Source organism: Sciurus vulgaris (genome assembly GCF_902686455.1).
Source record: "Sciurus vulgaris genome assembly, chromosome: 8".
Lineage (NCBI taxonomy): Eukaryota > Metazoa > Chordata > Mammalia > Rodentia > Sciuridae > Sciurus > Sciurus vulgaris.
Window position 1 is genome coordinate 132,065,260 of NC_136468.1, and position 18,404 is coordinate 132,083,663.

Genomic DNA, 18,404 nt, shown 5'->3' on the forward strand with positions numbered 1-18,404 from the left:
CTTTGATGATCGCTAGTTCTGCTAACCCACGCAGACCTGGGATTATTGTTACCGTACACTATGCTTTCTCAATTTTCATTCAAAAGTTAAACTGAGTTAACACAAGGACGTCTGTGAATTGTGACACATCACTGACTTCTTTGTATATTAGATGCATTCATGTTCAAGTATACAAGCCTTTTAAAATAGAAAGCTCAGGAGAGCACTTTACCGGGTTGGTATCCTCCAAACTAAAATTATCTGTAGCAATAATCACCTTCAGATTTCTATAAAAGTAACAAATTCAGTTGGTATTTATTCATTTTGGGGTACTGGGGATTGAACTCAGGGGCACTCGACCACTGAGCCACCTCCCCAGCCCTATTTTGTATTTTATTTAGAGACAGGGTCTCACCGAGTTGCTTAGGGCCTCGCTGTTGCTGAGGCTGGCTTTGAACTCGCAATCCTCCTGCCTCAGCCTCCTGAGCTGCTGGGGTGGCCACCGTGTCCAGCATTGGTTGGTATTTATTTATGTCATTTAATGTTTTATGACTGGATAAAGGTAATCTGTTGTGAATAAGTTACATATAAAATTCTGTTACTCTTTACTCTGGGATGGGAATTTAAATGTATTTTTGGGAGGTAAGAAGAACAGCTCAATTTGTTCAAAGGTCGGCAACGTGGGCTGTGAAAGCATTCTGCCACCTTTTCCACAAAAAGGAAGATGAGCGCTCTCCTGTTTCCCATGTGACGCTGTGTTGCTAGCTGACGCTCAGACACTCAGGAAATAACGTGAGATCTTTGTAGAATGATATTTTTTTAAAGGGGCCAAGATCAGATCCAGAAATAAAATACTTTCAGTTCTGTTCAAAAGGTAAGATTTTTGTTGTAAAGAGTTCCCAAGAGTGATCCCTGACAATCTCAGCAGACTCCAACAGTGGAGAGAGGAAAAAGGTCGGTTTTGACCAACTGGGACTTCAACACCTGGCAGGAGAGTAGGACCAAAACACAGCAGTACCCGGACATTTACGGGATAAGATGAAGCCGGGTGCAATGGCCACGCCTGTTGTCCCAGTGACTGGGGAGGCTGAGGCAGGAGGATCGGGAGTTCAAAGACAGCAACAGCGAGGCCCTGAGCAACTCAGTGAGATCCTGTCTCTAAATAAAATACAAAACAGGGCTGGGGAGGTGGCTCAGTGGCTGAGCACCCCTGAGTTCAATCCCTGACCCCCCAAAAAAGATAAAAACGATAAGACAGCGGTCCTTTTACTGATGTTTGTCAGTCTTCCCGAAAGTCAGTAAGACTGTCAGCTATGAAGGAGGGGTTTTTATATAGGAGTGCCCGATAAACCTCACAGAAAGCTCTGCCGGGGTCGCGGGCTCGTTCTGATCCAACTGAGGCCCCCGGGTGCCCCTTTTCTTCTGCGGGTCTGATTATTATGGACTGCTGCTCAGACTCCCCTTCTGGAGGCTGTAGTTCATCACGTCCATTTGGGAGACTTGACTTTATCAAGACCTGGAAAGAAGATGAGCCCCATCCCAGCCGGAAGGGACCTGACCAGGTGCCCCTGATCCCCTGGACGGCCACCTGGACTGCTAAGAAGGGGATCATCCATGACCCTGGGCGACTTCCCCCTCAGAAGGTCAGGTTAGCTAGGATGGATGGCAGTACCAAAGGGCGCAGGCAAAAATGAACCTGAAAGGTACAAAAGCAAAAGCAGGGGCAGGCGGCGCTTAGGAGAAATAGAAAGTCCCAGGGTCCATTTCCAGAATATCGGGTTTAACCTTAACTGGGATATGAACACCCAGTCGTAGCCACTTTGAGCTCTAGCCCTTCCCTTTGCCCATGCCAGTGATTTTATTTGCTCTTATTAGTTATACCTGAAGAGTTGTGCAGGATAATATCCCTGCCACGTAGCCCCCAAAGAAAAATGGAGAGAGGGGTGGCCCCGGAGGAGGGGTGGGAAACTAGCCAAGGAAGAATGGGCCCTGGGGAAAGAAAGGGGCGGATACTGGATGTGGTCTCCAAACCATGGCCTTCCCCCAGGGCTAATTAGTCCTGAACCGAATCACAGCGAACACCAGTGGGCGAGATCTGAGTACTCAGCCCTGGGACCTGGAGGCTCATCAACCCAGACGACACTGAGTTTCCACCTTTTTGCAACCACCTTCCTCAATTCAAGTCTTAACCTGTACAAGGAGCCCCCGTTCAACGAGTCAAGCCTGCACACACACAGCTCCCAGTGTAAAACCCCGTAAGACCAACGTCCCTCTGTAGCTGGGGGCCGTTTTCCCATCTGGAAAGTGGGCCCCAGTGGTGCCCAAGTCCATGAGGGAAGCAAGGCCTCTCTGAACCCGCTGAGCCTGCCTGTCCTGTGCTCCCCGTGCCGACAGTAGGGTGCATTCTGACGGGGTGCGCACCCTGGAGTGTCAGGCCTCATCTTCTGGTTGGCCACCGTGTTACAGGGGTTGTGTGACCAGGTGGTGACAGTGGTCCGTGTCACCTCTGAGGCTTATTTTTAAAAGGAACCCGTTTTCCTTTTCCTCCCCTCCCTCTCTCCCTCCCTAACCTGGGGGTGAGGAACCTGATTACGCTGAGCCGTCTGAGCTCCCCTGGAAGGAGCTGTCTGTCAGAGGATCCAGGAAGTGACTGTCCGCAACGAGACGAGGCATCACAGGAATTGCTAGAGTTGTGTGTTATGAAGTGATAATAAGCTGTATTTGGCGTTTGCCTGAACTTGTAAAACTAAAATAAAGGTGCCGGGTGACAAACTTGCCGTGTGGCAGGATGACACTCCTGAGCAACGCCGAGATGAGCCTTTATCTATGACTTGAGTGGGGGCTCCGTGTCTAGTCGTGTTCTGGTCTTTATCAATGAAGACCAGAGTGTGACTGGGCTGGAGATCTCTACTTAAAGCCCCAGACGTCTGCAGCAAACTGTCAGCAGCACTGTGACCAGAGGACTCCACGTCTCTGTCTCTTGACTGCCCCGGCTGCTGTCCACTCCATCACTGATTGCCGATCGGCCATTGTCACCGAGGCCAGATGACTGACCACCTCTCCCGCGGCGACAACTGCCACCCAGCCTCTGGCTTATGGGACACCCGAGGACATCTGAAGACATCCGAGGAGCTGAGAGAGAGAGGTACGGCTGAGAAGAGTCCCCGCAGTCTTGCTGCCTGACTTCTTGGCTACGAGACGTTGCATGGAGTAAGTCCATGGGGTTGGACTCTAGGTGAACGAGGGAGCGAATCTTCAATGTACTTGTGACTGGCTATTCTTAGGAACGTTAGGTGGAGTGTGCACTGCATGAATAAAATCCACCGGTTGGAACCAAACTTGATTCCTCTCTTACTCGCTGTTGGCAGCACTATCTCCCAAATTAACAAGTGAGTCCTAACACACCATCAGGGCCCCGGGCCCACTGTCAGGGAACACCGGAATGGAGCCTTCGAAGAGCTCCTTTAAAATCTCCCTGCTCCTCCGGATGGGCAGGTTCACGGCCTCTGGGACAGGAGTCCCCTGCGCTTCTCCTTTGCTAGCAAAGCAATAAAACAACTTTTTCCTTTTTCTCAAAACTGGCACAAGGACCCAGCTTTTGGTCACAATATGTGCACGTAGGAGAGACACGTCCGGTTCATCTGTCCCCCCTTTATTGTGTCAGCATCTGCACATCAGAGAGAACAGTCGGTTGGCTTTGGGGGGTTGGCTTCTTTCACTTAGCGTGATAGTCTCCAGCTCACCCCAATCTTCAAATTCGCTGATGGCAGAGACGGTGACCCTGGCTCCTATCAGGACAGGGACAGCGCCACAGTAGGGGTGAGAGCAGGCACTGGCTTCTGTGAGGAACAGCAAGTCCAGGGCCCGTTTCCAGAATCGAGTGTCTCGCTTTCAATGTGAACGGGTTTGGGACGTGACAAGGGCATCAGGGACGGAGGGCAGAACAAAAAGTTGCACGCAGCTGAAGCAGAGGGTAAAAATCCACAGCCCCTTGACGGACAGGAGGGGAGAAGGAAGGGGAACCTGAGTGACAGATCAACAGTGTGCGCCACAAGGCACCGGACCAAGGGCCTTCCCGCCACCACAGAAGGGAGGTGGGGACAACTGAAGGTATGTTTCTTTAAACAGCCCAGCAGGAGACAGTAAACCTGGGCCCCAGAGCACTCAGCCATGAGGAACCCGGAGGGGTCTTGCACTCCAGGGGTAAAACACACGGCTGTACCCACACTGGGGGGCCCTGACCACCAGGCTCCTGATCTTGCAAGACGTCCCCAGAGCCTTGCTTTTTGCTTTCTTGTGGCTCAGTCCCTCCTCTGGGCTTGGACAGGTGAGAGGTCTCGTCCCGCCCAGGTGTGCTCATTGGCCTCAGCCGGTACTTCAACTCAGTCGGGAGCCCAGACTCCGGGACTCCTGTTGTTCCTGGCTGGGGCCTTCTGGAAACAGAGGCAGCACCAGTCAAATCACAGTTCTTGCAGTCGCGTTAGAAAGATTTCAGACACGTGACTCAGAGTGACCGGCAGGAGTGGACTGAAGGGACAGGGAAACAGGGGGACACTCAAGGGAGAGGGGGGTCCTCTTGGAGAGGAGAGGGACAGCGTGCCTCTCCTGCTTTCCAGTTTTCTTGGGGATCCCAGAGAAGTTTCCAGGGAGTCCCACCCAGGCCCACCTTTGGACTCTTGACTGACGGCAAGATGACATCAGACTTTCAAGTCCCTTCCACCATGACAACTCTAGGTCATTTTGGCTCATGCTGATCAATTCTAATTGGATTTTTATTTATTTATTTATTCTGCTACCAGGGATTGAACCCAAGGGCTTTTTATTTTGAAACAGGGTCTTGCTAAGTTGCTGAGGCTGGCCTCCAAATTGCGATCCTCCTGCTTCAGTCTCCTGAGTTGCTGGGATCACAGGCATAAGCCAGCATGCCCAGCTTCTAATTGGATTCTTAACCATAAATTCTTACAGACTTTTATTGCTAGGAGGAATTATCCTTATCTTTCCGAGTTTCGGGGATCTGCTCTGTGAATAGGGACACAAAAGTCCTCCTCCCCCTTCAGGGTACCCTGGCATGCATTTCTCCTGCAGATAACGGGAGTCTGTGACATCATCCTATCACTTAGGCCAGACAGGGCTGCAGGTGAATTGCTTCTTGGAGAAGAAAGCATGTGGGGATCAGCCTAGTGGGTCCCTTTTACAGAATGATTCCCTTGACCTTGGGTTCCCGCCACTGTCCTCTGTCCCCTCTCTGGGCGAGTGCCCTGACTGCAATGCTCCCTGCTGTCAAGCGTCCCTACAGGGACAATGAAGCAGGTGGCCTGCCAGGACTCTCAGGGAGGAGACGCGCAGCCTGGCCTCTGCTCCGTGGCCTTTCCCTTTCCCCAGAGCTCCTCTAGTGTCACAGTAACAACCACGAACAGGACAGTTTCTCTGAGTCCCCGCAAATCACTAGCCCTGAGCCTGGTCTCGGGGCACCTGGACATGGGGATACAGCCGTGCCTTGTGCGGACGTGTCCTCTGGTGTCTGCTTGTCACCAATCACGTGACAACTCGACCTGGGCACAAAACCTATTCACTCAGGGAAGTAGGACAGCGACGAAGGAGACTCTGTTCACTTTATTCAAATAATTCTTTTTCTCTGTTAAACGGAGGCGAGGTGGGGAGAAATCAAAGAAAGCCTCATATATTAAATTCTTAAATAGATTCTTTGAATTCAAAGTCAGAGTCCAAAGGAAGAGGCACAGATTGTGGACCTTGTCCCAGCCAACAAAGCCACCAAGCCGTCCTGCAAATGACGGAGGACGACGGCAGATCCATTTCTCTAAAAAAGGGGGAAAATATAAAACACCTAAGTTCCAAAAGCCGGACCACGCCCACACTGGGCTCTGGACGTCCAGGGAGGGCGGGAGGCGGCTGGAATGATCCCGTTTTTTTTGCAAACATATGCAAATACATTCTCATGAGGGTCCTGTTTTGGTGACTGATACAGCAAGCAATATGCTTGGATTAGAGGTCCGATTTCCACTCGGATGCGGCTGCTTCTTTTCTTGGCAACATAGCCATTTGCAGAGATCTGAAAGGGAAGACCGAGTTGAGTCCAGAGTTAACAACTCTGAAATCGAGATTTTATATTTACAAATGCCGAGTGCGGAATGCGCGGTCTTCATCCGCAGGTGTGAGCGTGCCAGGGCTTACACTCGCATCCCAGCTGGCAGGACAGGATACTAAACCATTCTGTGGGTTTGTGGGTTCTCACCCGCGTCCCAACCCACACCCATCTGACCTCCAAGATCCACTTTTCTTACTTATTTATTTGGTACCGGGGATTGAACCCCAGGGTGCTTTAACCACTAAGCCGCCTTCCTAGCCCTTTTTTAAATAAATTTTGTTTAAAGACAGGGTCTTGCTAAGTTGCTGAGGCTGGCCTGGAGCTCACAATCCTCCTGCCTCAGCCTCCGGAGCTGCTGGGACGATGGGCATGCGCCATCACGCCTGGCTCTTTTTCTTATTTATAAAGACCAAATGGCAGCGATTATGGGACATGAAGAGGCCGGGGAATGATGAGCATTTGTTCAAGGTGAACTCTGCCTGGGATTAGCTACTGCCCTGTGCACATAGCATCTCATTTAACAGCAAATTAAAGAATAAACCTGGTTTTGTAAAAAAGGATGGCAATTCTACTAATGAATTTACAGAAAATTAGCAAAGAGGAAAAGAGCTAGGGAAAGCATGGAGGGGAGCTGTTTTCCATGGGAGGGTTCTTTTCTGTGGAATTAAACTCTGGGATCTCAGCAGAACTCGAGATAGGACACCTGGGGATGGATGTCAGAGCCCTGAAGTCCCCAGCCTGGCAGGCTGGTGCGAAGTAGCCTCAAAGACAAACTCATAAATATTCTGATTATTTAAAAGTAAGAGAAGGATAGTAAAAACAGGCCCAGGCTAGAAGCTCTGCTTCCATTTAAAGTAACAGGGAGGACTGGGGGTGCAGCTCAGTGGTAAAGCACTTACCTAACACTGTTAAAAATAATAATAAAGGAGAGTAAAAATTGGCCTGTTCTCTGGGGTTCCTCTCGCTTTCCTTTGCCACCCTGGGGGTGTCAGGGAGCCAGCTCACTTGCTGGAGCCTTAACTCCAGGCCCAGGTCTGAGCACTGCCACCTGGGCCAGCTCCCGTGGGTGTCGATGAACCCTCACTCTCCAGATATGAAAAGGAGGCAGATGGACCTTAAACCTGGAATTCTTACGTGCCGGAATTTCCAAGTTCAAAACCCCTTTCCCTACCCCTTAGCAAGATATGGACGGGTGACCATTTGGTGGCTGTGAGGCCTTGGGTAAGTCAAAGGCCCTCTCTGTGCTTTGGTTTTCTCCTTAGTCAAATGGCAGAACTGTGTCCCCTGCCTCCTGGGGACACTGAGGGTTCAATGAGGAACACGAAGATGTACCTGGCCCAATGCCTTGGGTGTTGTTCTGAGAGCAGAGCTGCTTGTGACTATTATCAGGTCATTAATTGCTTTGGGCCAAACCTGATGCTGTTTCTGGAAGTCGACAGGCGGCGTTTTGTGCGGAAATGGTTCCAGAAGCCCCATCCAGTGGTCCTTCCTAGCCCTCCTCAGGGCTGGCGAACCTTCTGGTCGGTTCAGCATGGCTCCCTACCCCCATCCAGAGCTGAGACCAAGCCTCCCTTCTATAAATAGCTCCCCTCGCCCATCACCATGGAAACCTGGATGGGCTGGGTCAGCCCACCTGAGTGGACACTGCTCCCCAGGGAGGATCTGGAAGGACAGGCATTTCGGGACGGTGGCTCCCGCTCTCAGCAGCTGCAGGAGCCCCAGGAAGCGGGCAGGCCTACCTGGAAATCACGAGCTTCCCAGGTGGGCGGAGGTGCTGTTCTGGTTCACCTGGGGGAGACAACGGGCAGAGCGGGGTCAGGCCACTGTGAGGTGTGTAACACACACACACACACACACACTGAGTGACTAGGGGCCAGGGCTTGTTAGGGACACAATCCTGTCCTTGCGGAGCACAGGGTACTCTCTGGCAGGGGACAGCCCCTCAGACACACACATATGTAGGACAATGCCAAGCCCAGGAAACACCAGGGGCAAGGGGCTCTGCCAAAGGACATCTGCCCTGGGGGTAGTAAGTATGGGTCTTTGTCCCTGTTCCTCGTCCCTGGCACACTGCTTAGGGTCTATCTCCTGTATAACAAGAGGGTCTTTTTTATGCTAATGGACGCCTGGTGGCTGGGTCCCCAGAAGGCTTCAGCCTGAGGGTGGTCACCAGAGAGACCAGCAGGATCAGGGGCTGGGACGCTCAGCGGATCCGGCTCCCGGGAGGTCAAAGGGCAGGAGACCAGTTCATCACCCGGGCCAATGGTTTTATCAACCCAGCCCAGGTAAGGGAATCGCCTCCACAACCCGTGACAGGTCTGGGGCTTCCTAGCTGGTGACTGACAGCAGCCTGGAAGCTTGGTGGCCTGCCACCTCCCCCTGTGGACGGCTTCCCTCTGGCTGTTCCTGAGTTGTGACCTTCCTGATGAACAGGCTCGGCTCCCACACAAAGGGGTTGCAACTGACCCAAGCAACTGCTTAAGCAGGTGAGCAGAGCGTCTCCAGCTTAAGCAGCTACAAAGATGGGGAGATTCAGGCTGGGGTGACCCCCTACCTCTGCTTCTGTTCCTCGTTCTTGCTTTTCCTTCTTCTTCTTCTTTTTTTTTTTTTTTTTTCTTGGTACTGGCTATTTAATCCAGAGGTGCTTTTTAACTCTGAGCCACATCCCTAGCCCTTTTTATTTTTATTTAGAGACAGGGTCTTAGGGCCTTGCTAAGTTGCTGAGGCTGGCCTCCAACTTGCGATCCTCCTGCCTCAGCCTCCCAAGATGCCAGGATTACAGGCTCACTTCATTTTTTAGTTTAAAAGAAATAGCACATGGGGGCTGGGGATATAGCTCACTTGGCAGAGTGCTTGCCTCACAAGCACAAGGCCCGGGGTTCAAATGCCCAGCACTGGGGAAAAAAAAAAAAAAAGAGCTGATTTTGGCCACATTTTGTAGCCGTAGCAAGTTTGGATCTGTGACTCTCACAGAGTGGGTGCAGACCCCGTCCCCAAACACCCAGGAAGTGCTCAGGCTGTGGTGGTCCCCCCAGGGTGCTCAGACTCATTCATTTGATAATTGAAATGGGGACCGCCATTGGGCGGGCTATTCTTTATTTTGCCCAATTAAATAAAACACACACACAAATGAAAACTACTAATTTTAGCAACACTCCTTCATCTAAGAGGAGTTATTTTCATCAATAAATTATAAGCCTGAGATTCTGCAGGAAGGCGCAGTTAGTGGCTAACGAGACGCCTTTGTTTGGCACACACTCCAAATCGCTTACATCTCCCTTTTAGGCAGCTGGTATTTTTTTCTTTCTTAATTTTTTTCAATTGTTTAAAAAAAAAATTTTAGTGTTTTTTTTTTTTTTTTTTTTTTTTTTTAATTGTTGGTGGACCTTTATTTTTATCTATTTACATGTGGGCCTCACACGTGCTAGGCGAGCCTCTACCACTGAGCCACAACCCCAGCCCGGCCTCTGATGGTCTCAGTCGAAACGTCAATCAAACGCTGCGCTCTGTATCTGACGCACTGTTAAGATTTGAGCGGTACTTGGGGACTCAAAAGCTAAGATTTCCCAGGCTTTCTGAGTTGCTAAGTGCATTTCACATAACAAAGCGATCCTGGTGGCAAAACCCCACAGGCTAGCGAGGAGCTCCGCCCTATGCTGTGTGCATTCTGCGATTCTGAGATCACGGAGGCCTCGAGTCAAACACGGGTTTACGACAACTGGACTTCGTGCAGACCAGGGCAGCCCGAGCGGACGGGTAAAGAGCTGTCAACCCCACTGGGTTCTTAAGACCCCCGGGTGACACCAAGCCACACCTGGAGAGACTGAGGTTAACAGGGGTCAAAGAGGCGCGGCTTTCCACACCAGCACCTCCAGTGCTGGCCACCGTCCCCGCGTGTGCCGAGGCCTGTCCCTTACCCACAGTTACAGGGCGCACGGGCCACCCCGCGGACACGTCCTGCGGGCTTGGGGAACGGTCATGGGACCCGTGGGGCTGCGGGAGTGGCCTGTCTGCGTTCGCGCGCACACGTGCCTCCGGGACCCCCGCACCCCTCCCCCCTTGGGAGGGGGCATGGCTGGGGACCCCCGGGCCGTTTGAAACGCCCACCAGCAGGTCCCAGACCCGACAGCTGCACTCACCCCAGGAGACGGGGGTGGCAGGACGGGGAGGGCTGCTGATGGGCCCCAGCTGGTCAGGCCCTCGGCCGACCCCCCAGGTTTGTGATGGGGAAATGTCAGCGTGGAGCAGTGACGCGTCCACAGGTAGACATCGCGCTAGTGGCACTGCCAGGGAAAACAACTCGGAATGCCCCTTGGGGTTTCTGACCTGAAAATGTCCCTTCAGATTGGCTGGTGTTTTATAGTCCCCTTTCAAGACCTAGGAAGAGAAGAAAATGTCACCACGGTGTGAATGACCAGAGAACACCATCTGGTGACCTGGCGCGTCACCCCGTCCACCCGTCCACCCTCTGCCCATCATCCCCAGCGTCCATCCGCCCACCGATCAATGTGCCCTCCCTCTCTACTCCTGCCCCTCCTTCCCCGCTCCATCCGTCTGCTCCTCCACGGTCACTGAGACCCTCTATCCCAGGCATGGGCAGCACATCACGACCAGCGGGTCAAGCTCTCAGTCTCGAGGAACTCCCACTGCAGGGGTGCTGTTGCCAGGTGACACACAGTGACACCCGACATGGGGAGCCCCGGGAGCAACGAGTGACCAGGGACTCTTTTTTTTTTGGTAGCGGGGATTGAACTCAGGGGCACTCGACTGCTGAGCCCCATCCCCAGCCCTTTTTAATATTTTTATTTAGAGACAGGGTCTCACCGAGTTGCTCAGGGCCTCGCTGTTGCTGAGGCTGGCTTTGAACTCACCATCCTCCTGCCTCAGCCTCCCGAGCTGCTGGGATGACAGGCGTGTGCCACCGCCCCAGGCTGTGTGGTTCTATTTTAAGGAAGGGCCTAGGGACGGTGATTTACAGAGACTAAAAGTAGATCAGGGGTTGCCTACAGCTGGGGGTGGGGGTGGGTGTTAACTGTGAAGGGGCTACAGGGGATGTTTTGGGGTGACTGAGATGTCCTAAAACTGTACTGCACACAACTTTATAAATCTACTAAAAACAGTCGTACACTATGATCAGTGAATCTTATGGTACTTTATTTATGCCTCAAAAGAAAAAAGAGAGGAAGAAGTACAATGTGAATCAACTATGGAACTTCACATTTTCCTTCTCCTCCTCCTCTCTGTACTGTGGCTAAGCCCAGCGAGCTCCATCCCCGGCTTATCTATCTATGTATCTATCTATTTATTTATTTATTTTTGCAGTGCAGGGAATTGAACCCAGGGCCTTGTGCTTGACAGGCAAGCACCCTATGAACTGAGCTACAGGGGCTGGGGAGATAGCTCAGTCGGTAGAATGCTTGCCTTGTAAGCACAAGGCCCTGGGTTCAATCCTCAGCACCCCCCCCCAAAAAAAAAAAAAAAAAACAACAAAAAACTGAGCTACATCCCCAGCCCACCCCTTTTTATTTTGAGACAAGGTCTCGGTGTGTTGCCCAGGCTGGCCCTGAACTTGTAACTCTCCCTCCTCAGCCATGCCTGACACCACCTGAAGTTTTCCAGAGGCCACAGGAACCCGTTCCGTCTCAGATATGGAACACCTGCAAAACCTTAGAGTAAGCGCCAACTGTACTACTTACGGGAACTTTGGAATCACATTTGAAGCTGGTGTGATGGTGCATGCCTGGCATCCCAGCGGCTCGGGAGGCTGAGGCAGGAAGATCGTGAGTTCAAAGCCAGCCTCAGCAAAAGCAAGGTGCTAAGCAACTCAGTGAGACCCTGTCTCTAAATAAAATACACAATAGGGCTGGGAGGTGGCTCAGGGGTCAAGTGCCCTGAGTTCAATCCCTGTACCAAAAAAAAAAAAAATCACATTTGAATACTCATTATGCTCGCAGAATTGAAAACCTGGGACTAACGGGGTTAAAACATAAGAGGCAGTGAATGAATGCTAGTGACGTCTTTTATTTAACCTGATATATTAAAAATATGACATACCCTACAACAGAGGCGTGCTCCCTCACACGCCCCTGTTCATGAGGGGACTCAACTTCACCGTCATGGCAAAACCACCCTGAAGATACGCTGGGTGTCTGGCCCCTGTGGGGACTTGCAGACCCCAGGAAAGCAACTTCTGGAGAAACCCAGGAACATCCGGTATTTTAAAAAAACAGAAAAACTCCCAGAGCTAATCTTAGCCACCAGTGCTCATTAGAGTTATTTATATCTTATAAAGTACACAAAGTCCAGCCTCCTCCAGGGGCTTCTGACACAGTCGGGGTCAAGCCAGACCAGGGGTCTCATCCCCCGCACCCCGTACCAGGGATTGAACCCAGGGACACTTAACCACTGAGCCACCTCCCCAGCCCTTTTAAAATATTTTACTTAGAGAAAGAATCTCGATGAATTGCTTAGGGCCTCACTAAGTTGCTGAGGCTGGCTTTGAACTTCAATCCTCCTGCCTCAGCCTCCCGAGCTGCTGGGATGACAGGCATGTGCCGCTGCACCTAGCAAGGGACTCCACCTTTTAAAGAGACCCCAGAGGAGCTGCTGCTTTCTCCGGCTCCAGTCCCCATTTCTAGGGAAGCACTGGGGGTCTGAATTTCAAGATCACCACCACACTCTTCTTTATAACTCAGTCAATACTTGCTACTTTGGCAAAATGGCACCTCACGCGATGTACGTGTGCATTCTGCGGCGCTGGGGATGAAGCCCTGGGCAAGGCCCCCCGCTGAGCTGCACCCCAGCCCATTTTTAGTTCAACTGGCATCTACGAGTATGTACTTGCGGAGCCCAGTCTGATGTTCTGGTGGTTACGTTTTTATTGTGAAGTAGAGCATGTGTATGGAAAGTGCATAGAAACCTAAGTAGACTTTAAATAACTTATAATCAAAGAAGAGTAATATGATAAAAATCCAAAAACAAAACAAAATAAAAATCAATAAATATTTATAACAAGAAAATAATAACAAAACCCCACGTCCGGGGGTGAAAGCCCCCCACACCAGTGCAGGCTGGCTGTGTTCACCGGATCTCTGAGCGTCTCTGTGACTGTTTTGCAAAGTCAACTGAAGGCCAGGGGGAGAAGGAGCGCACGAGCCCCAGAGATGGGTTTACACCTGGGTCACAAGGGCAGAGCCTGTGCAGGTGAGTGTCAGTGAACAGCCCCTTGTTACCAACGGAAATTAAGCCAGGTGTGGTGGGCCACACCGGGAACCGGCAGCAGCTCGGGAGGCTGAGGCAGGAGGACTGCAAGTTCGAGGCCAGCCTCAGCAACTTAGTGAGGCCTTAAGCAATTCATTGAGATTCTTTCTGCAAGTAAAATATTTTGAGCATCCCTGGGGTTAATCCCTGGTACCAAAGGGGGAAAGAAAAAGAGGGAGCGGGAGAGAGAGAGACAGAGGGAGAGAGAGAGATCAGCAAGTGTTGAGACTTTGAAGCCTACTTTGAGGGCAAGCTGGGCGTGGTGGTGCACCTGTAGTTCCAGGTACCTGGGAGGCTGAGGCTGGAGGATTGCAAGGAGTTTAAGGCCAGCCTGGGCAACTGAGCAAGACCCAATCGATATAAAATTTAAAAAAGGACTGGAAGAGCGGTTCAGGGGTACAGCACACGCCTAGCAAGCGCAAGGCCGAGGCTGAATCCTCAGTAGGGCCAAAAAAAAAAAAAAGGAATTTAAGCAGCTCTGACCACCTGTGTGTTGAAAAATCAACACTAGAGCTTATGGGACAACAAAGGCTTGAAGTGCTACAGAGCCAGCCAGTCAGTCAGAGCAACAGGAAAGGAAAGGTCCCAAAGAGCAGAGAAACAAGAGGAAAAGGGCACACAGGTGCGTCAGCGTCGAGCCACAGAGCCGGCAAGGGCTACCAGTTGGGGTTTGGGTGGTTGTTTTTTGGAACGGGGATTGAACCCAGGGGTGCCTAACCACTGAGCCACACCCCCAGCACTTTTATTTTTTATTTAGAGACAGGGTCTTGCTGAGTGGCTGAGGCTGGCCTTGAACTTGCAATCCTCCTGCCTCAGCCTCCCCAGTCACTGGGATTAGAGGACTGAGCCACCGTGCCTGGCTTCACCCTTTGGTTTTGAGCTTCCCAGCAGCCCAAGCCAAAATGGAAATACAAGCAGTCATGAATTTACCTCATCCCTTGACAGAAACGAACCAGGAGCTCAGGAATCAAGAGAGGAAATGTTTCCTTGGGGGACTGGAGCCCCAACGCCTGCAGAAGCCCGGGAGCTCGTGCACACTCACCCGCTGCGTGTTGTTGATGACGATCGGGTCGGGGTTGCCGTAGTTGGGGGGGTTGGCATACGGGTCGTAGCCCAGCCGAGCCAGCATGGGGGCGATCCGGGCCATGTCCCTCACCACGTCCCCCGGGATGTGCCCAGTCCACTTGGAGAGTGCCTCCAGGTTCACAGGCTTGATGACCTGGTCCGTGGACCGCTCGATCCTGGGGAGAGGACAGTCGGGTCAGGGCGGGGGCAGGCTCCCTGCTCAGCCACGCCGGGGCAGCAGGACAGGCAGAGGACCTGGCTGCTGGCCAGCTCTGCCCCTCGCTGGAGTCTGCAGGAGAGGCCTTCGCCTCGTACCTCTCTGTGCAGGGCCAGGGCGTGTGGCGGGAGGGCAGGAGAAAACAGCAGTGCATACTGTGGGCACATAAATCCTGCTTCCTTGACTTCTCTAACATTTATTTGCTTGTTTTTGCAATACTGACTCCGGGTGCCTCCCACACGCCGGGCAAACACCACCCCTGAGACACGATCCCCGCCCTTCTCGACTTCTGAGAAATCACTGTTCATGTCTGTGACGAACAGGAATTTTTGTCCTTAAACAAACAAACAAAAAAGATCAAACACTGAAGTCCGCACAGTCGGATCCTCACACAGGGGCCGGTCTTAGCAATCTGGAGCACACCCTTCCGACTCTTTCTCTGCGCTTTTAAATAAAAGAGTAGGTAAGAGCTGACTCAGGAGCCAGACTTCTGAGTTCAAGTGCCAGCTGTATCAACACTAGCTGTGTGGCCTTGGCAGAGTTACATCGCCTCTCTGAGCCTCAATTTCCTCATCCACAAATGGGAATAGTACCCACCTCATTAGGCTGTTCTGAAGAATAAATGAATTAATACAAGGAAAGTTCTTAATAGAGAATATGGTTATCAATATAGGTTAGCTCTCTGACACACACAGGGGAAATTTATGGTTGTTTGCTATTTTAAAAATAGAAATTATACAGCACGTAGAGTGGTCTTTGACTTTTTTTTTTTCACACAATGCTTCATTCTTTTTACTGGCTGAGTAGCATTCCACAGTGGGAACAAGTCCCAGCTTATTCTGTCCATTCCCCTGAAAAGGGACACTTAGGTTGTTCTCAATTTTTTGCCCTTATAATAGCGCTACCATCTTCTACATGCTCCTGACGCTCCTGGCGACAGGTTTACCAAGTCCGCAGAACCACAAAGATCTTGCCAGTTACACTTCCATCCGTGTGGGATGAGGGGCGGGGAACCCCTACGATCAAAGGCACATTTCTAGATGCTTCCACCCCACCTAAGAGATATTGGAGGAAGAGGGACAGAAAGATGTAGCAAAAGGAAGCAGCGAGAAATGAGGAAGGTGAGGTGTGGGGTGGGAAGAACCTTCCTTCAAGCCTGTGAACTTCCATCTAAATGGCAACTGAACCCGGTATGTCAAAGACCTCAAATATGTACACGGCTTTTGCCTCGACCTTTATGAAGTCCTTTGCAGGACTTCACAGCAAGGAAACAACATGGCTACATCCCAGAACACGAATAGGATTGTTGCTGGTAACATCAATAAGATCGGGACTAACCAAGGTGCCCAGCAGCAGGGGATCACACAGCCCATGGTCATCTATAGTGGAATATTCCTCAGCCATTCAACACGATGGCACAGCAGAATTCTGGGTGCCATGGGCAAGTGGTCCCATATACAAGGTGGAAAAGAAGAGCGTGTTCAACAGGATTCTAGTATTCTGCCTCCAAAAGGAACAACACATAAAAGAAAATCTGAGCAGAGGGATCAGATGTGGTTTCTCAGTTATGGTTTGTCGCCTAGTCCTGGTTTTCTACAATAAAGATGCATGCCTTTGGCAATCTGATTTTCTTGTCCTATCACCTACAAAATCCCGGCTGTGGGTCCACCTAGCCAGAGTCCCTGGAGCCCAGGTACCCCACTGATCTTTGAGCTGGAATCTGGGCTCAAGGCCCCAGAGTCGTGGGGATGGAGCCTGGCAGGCACTGGCCAGCAGCCCTGGGCTCCAAGCCCAGAACATGTCCTTAGCTGTGTGGTCTCAGGCCTGTGACTTCTTGCTGTGATTTATTTTAGATGGGGATCAGAGCAGTTCCCAGGACCTGCACTTGGGGATGGAAGGAGATCATGTCTGCTGGGGGCTTCATGAATACCTGACGCACAGTAGGCCTCATACAATGGTGGTGATGGTGAGGCTAACGACAGTGTCTAACAGGCATTAACCTATCGGATGCTCTCGGGTAACTGTAAGACAGATATACTGCCCTGTTACAGGTGAGTAAACAGAAGCACAGAGAGGTTGAGTCACTTGTCCAAGATCACACAGCCAGGAGGTGCCAGAGCTGGGGTTTGAACCCAGACTGCCTGGCCTTTTCCTCTAGTGCCCTAGTACAAAGCCTCATCGAAGTTTGCTGATTCTCCTAGAAAAAAGGAGTGGCTGTCCCCCACACTCCCTCCCTCCCTCATTTTGAGAATGAAAAGGGCTGAGAGGAACAGCCACCTACGCGGTGTCCGCAGAGCGCTGAGGTGGGGGATCTGGGGCGGGGCTCTCCCCCCATTATAACAGGGGCTGAGGCTCGGAGAGGAACGGAGACTCGCCCCAGCCACAGGGCTCGGGAGGGGCCGCGCCGATCCGCGCAGCCTGGGAGGCGAGGGCGCACTCACTTGGACAGGGAGACGCCGCCCGGCTTGCCGATAAGGTCCTCGTGGTGCAGCACCGCGTCGCTCCAGGCGATGCCCAGGAAGTCCAGGATGAGCTTGAGCGAGCGGCGCGGGTGCAGCACCAGCTGCTCGTAGTAGACGGGCAGGCACTTGTCGGCGCCCACCTCCATGCACTGCGCGTACATCACCTCGATGGCCTTGTTCCACTTGGTGAGGCAGTCCCGGTAGCTGCTGAGGTCGAAGCCCGCGATGGTGACCTTGCGCGTGATCATGGAGTGCACGGACGCACGGCCGTCGCGCACCATGAGCAGGAACTTGGAGTTGGGGAAGAGGCGCGACAGGTAGACGGAGGACTTGAGCGTGAAGGGGTCCTTGTTGCACAGAACGCGCGCCGGCTCCCCGTGCTTGGCGATCACCTCCAGGATGAAGGCCTGCATGGCGGCGTCCAGCACCTCGTCCGTCACGCCCGCCTCATCCAGCCGCAGCTTCTCGCGGCCGGACTTGGACCAGGACTGGCGCATGGCCAGCACGCGGGGGATGATGCGCGTCTCCTCGCCGCAGCGCACCTCGGGGTGTGCGTCCAGCATGGCGCGCATCAGCGTGGTGCCGCTGCGGGGCACGCCGCCCACGAAGATGAGCGGCATGGCCTGGCTGTAGCGGTACTGCACGTGGTCGGCGCCCACCATCACCAGGTCCTCCTGCTCCCGCCTCATGGCCCGCCGGGGGCTGCGTGGGCCCGCCAGCACCGCGCGGCACTCCAGCGCCTGCTGGCCCAGCTGGACCGCCAGCACCAGGGCGAGCGCGCAGCCCGCCACCAGCAGCGCCCGGCGCACCGACAGGCGCATGCTGGGCCGCGGGCGGGGCAGGCCCAGCCTGGGGGGCCGCTTCAGCGACAGGTCGGCCGGTGGCCCACCGGACTCACATCTGGGGAGAGAGGGCACACGTGTCAGGGAGGCCCTTGACTCTCAAGGTGGCGCTGGGGACCGGAGGGACAGCAGGATTCACAAGCTTCGGCTACCCCACTCGTGGGAAGAACTGTCACTCCAAGGGGCTCCCCTAACCCTAAAGGACTCAGGCCTGACTGCCTGGATTCAGATCCTCTCTTCTCTACTTCCTGATGTTCCAGCCGTCTGGATTCGCAGTGGAGAGTGAGGATCACTGTAAACCTACTATCAAAATTAGCACATTTACTATCAGAACGTGATTGACAGACTGGGGCAGCACATCTAGTCCCCAGGGCACCGGGCTGAGGTCCTGGAGCGTTCAGAGTTGGGGGCGTCTAGGCTAGAATCCCAGCTCAGCACTTTCTGGCTGTGTGAGCTGGGGGCAACGGACTTAA

General features: G+C 52.6%; 1 protein-coding gene across 1 annotated transcript in view; it reads right to left on the bottom strand.

The window, feature by feature from the left end:
- Window positions 1–5,574: 5,574 nt before the first annotated feature.
- The window catches only part of TPST2 (tyrosylprotein sulfotransferase 2), a 42,724-nt gene continuing 29,894 nt past the window's right edge, over window positions 5,575–18,404 (bottom strand). The window contains exons 3-7 of the mRNA XM_079151415.1: window positions 17,069–17,989; window positions 14,388–14,586; window positions 10,412–10,462; window positions 7,825–7,873; window positions 5,575–6,049 (exon numbers count right to left, since the gene is read on the bottom strand). Coding sequence (XP_079007541.1) covers window positions 7,832–7,873; window positions 10,412–10,462; window positions 14,388–14,586; window positions 17,069–17,910 — 1,134 coding nt within the window. The 5' untranslated portion in view covers window positions 17,911–17,989 and the 3' untranslated portion in view covers window positions 5,575–6,049; window positions 7,825–7,831. The remainder of the gene's footprint in view (window positions 6,050–7,824; window positions 7,874–10,411; window positions 10,463–14,387; window positions 14,587–17,068; window positions 17,990–18,404) is intronic.